General features: G+C 61.0%; 1 protein-coding gene across 4 annotated transcripts in view; it reads right to left on the bottom strand.

Moving 5' to 3' along the window:
- Positions 1 to 2,281: 2,281 nt before the first annotated feature.
- The window catches only part of CFAP65 (cilia and flagella associated protein 65), a 51,481-nt gene continuing 47,762 nt past the window's right edge, over positions 2,282 to 6,000 (bottom strand). For 3 of the 4 annotated variants that reach the window (XM_037913094.2, XM_043525588.1, XM_043525587.1), the window contains 3 exons: positions 5,112 to 5,435; positions 4,404 to 4,541; positions 2,282 to 3,216 (listed from right to left, as the gene is read on the bottom strand). In XM_037913094.2, the coding sequence (XP_037769022.1) occupies positions 3,093 to 3,216; positions 4,404 to 4,541; positions 5,112 to 5,435 (586 nt within the window). In that variant the 3' untranslated portion in view covers positions 2,282 to 3,092. The remainder of the gene's footprint in view (positions 3,217 to 4,403; positions 4,542 to 5,111; positions 5,436 to 6,000) is intronic. The other variant, XM_043525589.1, reaches the window with a different exon arrangement.

Raw genomic sequence — 6,000 nt, 5'->3', positions numbered from 1 at the left:
CAAGGGTAGAGGACTGTGGAGAAATACCCCTTTGAGGTGATTGTCTGTCTGAGATGCTTGCTGAGCCCGGAGCGGGGGGTCCCCTGGAAGTCTGGGATCGTGCTGCTGGTGGGACAGGAGTTTGTGCATCGTTGTGCCGTTTCTCCCTACTGAATTTGCCCCAATCACTATATTTTAAGAGCACCATACAGGGCAGAGCAAAGACTCTCCTGCCACGCCACCTCTACAGAGCTTTCTTCCAAGGGACAGACAGAATCAGGATGCACCTGGGAAGAAATTAGCCAAAAGAATCCCTGTGAACCGCATGGCATGGGTCTGTCTGTCCAGGGGTAGCCTACTGTCTAAGTACTTCTGTGGCTCTCAGCACCGGTCTCTGGCTTCTCTGACAAAAGAAAAGTCTTGCTTTTCAGCCATTCTACTAGCCATGTGCTGTCACCAAGGTTAGAAATACCCACAGGAAACAGGGATCCCACCCACGACTGACACCCAGGAACCCTCCCTTTGCTGATTCAGCCCCATTCTCGCTGAGCTGGAGGGGCGAGGAAGAGCTCTCGCCACCAGGGAGCTGGCCTCCCCGGGAGTTCAAAGCAATCTAATGAATGGGATCCATGCTGCATGAGGATTGTCTGGGCCTTTCCCCTTCTAGGGGTCAGTTGGCTTAAGAGCCGTAGATTCCAAAGCCAGAAGGGACCATTGTGATCATCTCGTTTGATCCCCTGTTTAACAGAGGCCAGAGAACTGCCCCAAGTAATTAAGAGGGTAATGGTCTACTGCAGCTGCCAGCTAATGAAGTTGCCCCTTTAGCTCAAGCGGTAGAGGCCCGTGCTTTCAACCTGCTGGGCCCGGGATCACTTGCCACTGAGGAGCGGTTTGATGCCTTTGCTGGACAGCCCCCAGGATTCCTTTGGCCCAGGACTGCAGCAGGGCAGCCCTGAAGGTTATTACAGGAGGAGCCTGCAGCCAGCTGACATGGCAGGAGGGAGTCCCCTGTGTCAGGATTCCGCCTGGGCACTGGGTTCACCCCCCTTCGTGGTGTGATCCAGGAGTCCGCAGGTCCATTTCCCACCTCATTAAAAGAGTGTTCCCTCCAGCGGCACAGTGCCCCATACCCCGAGCTGGGACACTGAGGTCAGCACCGACTCAGAGGGGAGGGGGACAGCACCCCCTAACGATTCACCCACCCTGCTCCCTGCAGTACAGCGCCCCAAGACTAGAACCATGCTGGGTCAGCACGGACGGGAGAGTGCCCCCTATTGAATTACCAGCACCAGCTCTTCCCCTCCCCAGCCAGGGTGAGCTTGCATGATGTGCCAGGATCCCAACCCAAGCTGTGCCAAGCATTCCACTGGCCTGGGACAGGGTGACCCCGGAGCACAGGTTCCGCCCAGGCAGAGAAAGCAGCCAGCGCCCTGGTGCAATGAGCTGTGGATCACAATGGGCTGGGCTGGGCGGTGGGGGCACCTCACGCTGTGCTCTCAGCTCGGGCGAGCAGAAGGCCCCGCTGGGGAGAACTGGAGCCCCAGCTCAGAGGAGGGGAGCAGGCTGCTCAGGAGAAGGATCCAGACTCCATCTGGAGCCCCCAGGCACCTGGCTGAGCTCTGGAGCAGCCAGATGGGCCCTCGCTGTCTCTCTGACAACAGGAACAGCCCAGCCCTGCGGCTTGGGGACATTTACAAACATGCAACTGCTGCTCGTAGCTGAGTGCTGGGTTCAGCTGCGTCATGTCCCCGGGTACAGAAAGCGGGAGGTGCCTCCTGCACCCACTGCCAGCACTGCTCTGGGCACCTGGGGCAATACACCCCTCCCTCCCTCCCCAGGCACCAGGGGTATCGGGTCAGTACCACAGGACCCAACTACAGAGGGACATGCAGTGCCAGCGCTGCCCAGGCACCAGGCACAACGCACTGCCCAGGCTGCTGCACCAGGGCCATGGTGCCAGCCCGCACCGCCTGTGTGCTAGGCACAGTACGACTGGCCTGGCTCATGGCCAGGCACGTGCCCAAAAGATGGCTGGAAAAAGGGGTAGAGGTGGGCGGCCAGAGCTGTGTCTTGCATCCTCGTGTTACCCCACGCAGGAGCTGGCCGGAGGGGTGGGGCCCACTCTGGCTCAGCCGCACTCCTCAGTGACTCCCCTGCCCAGCCGCTCCCCAGAGCCCACAAAGCCTGGGAGCAGGGGGGGCCTTGGCCAGGCGTCTGGCTGAACCATCTGGTACTTTTACTAATGGTGCTGGTGCCACCTATTGGCAACTGCTAACCCTGCCTGTTTCGGGTGAATCTCTCTCCTCTGACACTCGGGTCTTGGCCTTGCCTGCCAGACCATGGGGTGCTGAGGGGGAGACACAGACAGGCATGCACAGTCCGCAGGGGTCCCAATTCCCCCCACCCCCGGGGGAGCAGCATGAACGGCTCTGCAGGGGCCCATGTGCCATAACAGGACTCTGAGCGGCGAGGGGGGCGCCCAGTGGTGGCAGGAGCTCAGTCCAGACACGTTAGCCACCTCACACTCTCCCAGAGAAGGGCACAGCCATACAGCGCATTTTATTTGGGAGTAGCACCCGGGGGAGTCAGTGCTGCAGCCAGCCAGGTAGCTGCACGGAGGGCGGGCTGTTCCTGAGCGGAGCTGCCCCAGTTTCACTGACGTTGGGCATTGTGGCAGCAGAAGGGCCCGGGTTCCTGCCGCCGCTGCAGAGAGATTGAGAACCGGAACAGCACGCAGGGAGGGAGTCATCAGCGGCAGGCTCAAATTCAAAGTAGGCATGTTCAAAACCCATGTCCCACCCACAGGGACGACCTGGGGCATGCGGGGGACACTTCACCGACAGAGTCCCGCTCCAAATGCCCAGCTCGCTGCAAGGCAAGATGCCCTCCACACTCAGTGCCAGGTGGCTGAACTCCCCTGGGCACAGCCACCCACCTCGGGTCTTGGGGCTGGCTCCTCTCTGACCTGGCCAACAGTGGAGAAGGCCTGGTCCCCAGGAGCCGGCTGCTGTGGGGGATTCCAGTAGGGGCTGTGGCCGCTGCCATTCCTCAGAGACCAGACTGAGCGCTGAACTCAGCTAGCATGGGCAGCAGTTCTGAGCCACGCAGGCCATCTAGGCAGACAGGACCATCTGAGGGTGACCCTCAGTTTCCTTCCCTTCAGTGTGGAGGCTGGGCCCAGGCCCTGACGTGCGCAACAGCGATGCAGGGTGGCCAGGCGTGGCTGGGCTGATGCCTCTGAAAGAGAAGAGATTCCCTTTGGATCTGGCAGCATCCGGCCTGCGGCCTTTCCTCAGGGCCTCCTGCACGTCACCCTCCTCCTCCACCACACAGCCCTGGGGGATCCAGCAGGAGGAGCACCCCCATAATGCCGGGAGATGGGCAGGTCAACCACCGAGCCTCTCCCACCCCATCCCAAACACTGTGCCTCTGGCCTAGCCCCGAATGCCGCTGCCCTGCCCATGCTCCCCTTCCTCAGCACCCACAGCTGCCCCTTCCCGCATGCAAATGGCTTCTCAGTGCCCGGCCCTGCTAGATGAAACCACTTGGCCTTGCCTCCCTTGGCCTCTCTGGCCCAACCCACAAGTAGTGGGCGAGAGCTCTGCCATTTAGGGAAGTGCCCCCAACCCCACCCCACAGGTTTCTCTCGGTGGGTCAGAGATCAGGAGAGGTGTGCGGGTTCTCAGCTGCAGTGAAGCCCTGGTGTGGGGCTGCCAAGCGTGAGTGTCGGAGCTTGGCTGCTGCTCCATTACGCTCTGGGATATAGATACCTACTGAGGATCGTTCGCCCGCTGACCCAGCCCAGCTCAGGACTTGTTGTGGAAATCCAGAATCGCACAGACACGCTTATGAAGGGTGGGATTTCGTCCTCACACACAGCCGGCCCCCTGGCCTCACCCAGCACCACCTCCTCTGACACATCCACAGGCGCTGAGACACGGCACGACTGCCCGCACATGGCGCCAGCAATTCCGCACGGACGTGGAGCGTGTGCCCAGGAGGAGGCTGGGGTTGGACCCACGTTCCTCCCACACCGTGCTCCCAATTTTAAAATGTGACCCAGCGTGAGGAAGGTTTGGATGTTTGCTCAGCCACCCCCTATTAAACAGGGGTGCACTGTAGGGCTCCAAACGACGGGTGTCCACCCATCCTCCCCCTCCCCCCGCTGGAAAGGAATTAAACGACACAAAGGGAGACTCCCCCCTGGAGCCTACACCCTTGGCCTGGATTCTCCAGTGCCCTGGCCATTCCTGCTGCCCCCCCCTGGATCCTGCAGCGGGGTGATGGTCGCACTCTCTGGGAGGAACCTGCCCATTTCACACCCGGCGCATGAGCTGCTGGCAGACGGGACGACAGAGTCAAGCCCTGTTGCCAGGAGTGGAGGTGTGCTACAGCCGGACACAGGAGGCACTCCCTCCCCTTACCTTTGGGCAGAGGATGGGGGCAGGGCGATCACCCTGGGACGGGCCGTCAGAACCACCTCGCCACGGCTGGCCTCCACCATTATGTTCTGGAGCGTGTTCTCCAGCACCAGCTCCAGCAGGTTCCCGAAGGCAGGCAGCCTAGAAAGCCCAGAGGTGCAGGCTGGGGATGTTTAATGCCGCAGAGAGGGCAGCTGAGATTCCCCCGGCACACACCGGGCTCCAGCAGGTGCTCCTAGCGCACAGGCGGGTGCCAAGGTGCCACGGCCAGCCACACGGAGAGCGGAGAAATGCAGCACCTGATCCCATGCCCTCCCCTGGAGTAGCCCAGCCACTTTCTCGGCATAGACTGTGCCTGAATCGGGGGCTGATGGGCAGGAGCCTCCAAACCGCCTCGTCTGAAAACCCTGCCTCGTCTGCACTGAATCGCTGTGTCCACAGCTGCTCTCATCTGCAGTGCTGCGTCGGGTCAGGAGCATTGCATGCTGGGGCTTGTCGCCTGCACAGGCCGCACTGCTGTACACAAGAGGAGGTGGCTAGCAGGCTGCGCGGGAGAACTCAGTGGGTGGCCACACCTAGTGCATGGCTAGCCCACTGGAGGTACAATGTGAGAGGGGGAGACAGATTCCTGTCCAAGGTGACACCAATGCCACGCAGTGGGCTTCCCATGGCCATGCTCCCTGCATCACACCAGCCGGGGCTCCTCCTCACCTGGTGATTGTCTCCTTCTCCTCCCGTAGCTGTTCCTGCTGAAGGATGTCACGCAGGCTATCCGGAGGCTCCTCCCCAGCCGCCCTGGGAGAGGTGACCAGGCTCATCTCACATTCTTCCTGTCTCTCCCCCTCCTCCTCCTCTCCCGACTTGTCCTTCGCACAAGGGGCTGGGGAAGGAGACGCTCTGGAGGAGCCACCCAGGCTCTGCTTCCTGCCCTGGTGCTTTGCTGATCCTGCAGCCCTGACCTGCTGGAAATAAGGCAGGGGCTCATCCAGGCTCCTGCTCGCCGCCTGGTGGAACTGGGTGTCCTCCAACAGGCCTCTGCGATGGGAGGGAAAGGAACAAAGGGATCAGAAACAACAGGCCATGGTCCCCTCTGACATAAGTAGACGCATGCCCGCGAGGCCGATGTCCTTGCCAGTGTAGTGACCCCTAGGGATCACTGTAAGCCAGCTGCTCACACTTGAGTCAGTGGCCAACTTGGCCCCCTGCTAGCCCTGGGGAAGATGGCATCGATCCCTGAGTGCCTATGCCCAGAGCCTGTACAGCCAGTTAGTCGTAATGTAGCATCCTCCAGCAGGATCTCGCACTCCGCAGGTGGGTGTGGTGCAAAGGCCACAGCCGGGGGATTGGCAGTGCCTCTGAAGCCAGGACAAACGACAGTTCCAGAATCCAGCAAGCAGCTGGGAGCCACACAGGAGGAGAAGTGGCACTGACATTTATTACAGCTCCTCCCCAGCAGCTGGTGGGCACGCGAGGGAGCGCACACCCTCTGGTCAGCCCTTGCGCTCCTGGCTTAGCATGGCTGGCGATGCACAACCCCCAGGGTAGGGCTCCTGCGCTTCTGTCTTTCGCAGGCCCAATTCCCCATTCCATGCCACTGGTC

This window comes from Chelonia mydas, chromosome 11, assembly GCF_015237465.2.
Source record: "Chelonia mydas isolate rCheMyd1 chromosome 11, rCheMyd1.pri.v2, whole genome shotgun sequence".
Classification (NCBI taxonomy): domain Eukaryota; kingdom Metazoa; phylum Chordata; order Testudines; family Cheloniidae; genus Chelonia; species Chelonia mydas.
This window is presented reverse-complemented; position numbering and strand designations above follow the sequence as displayed.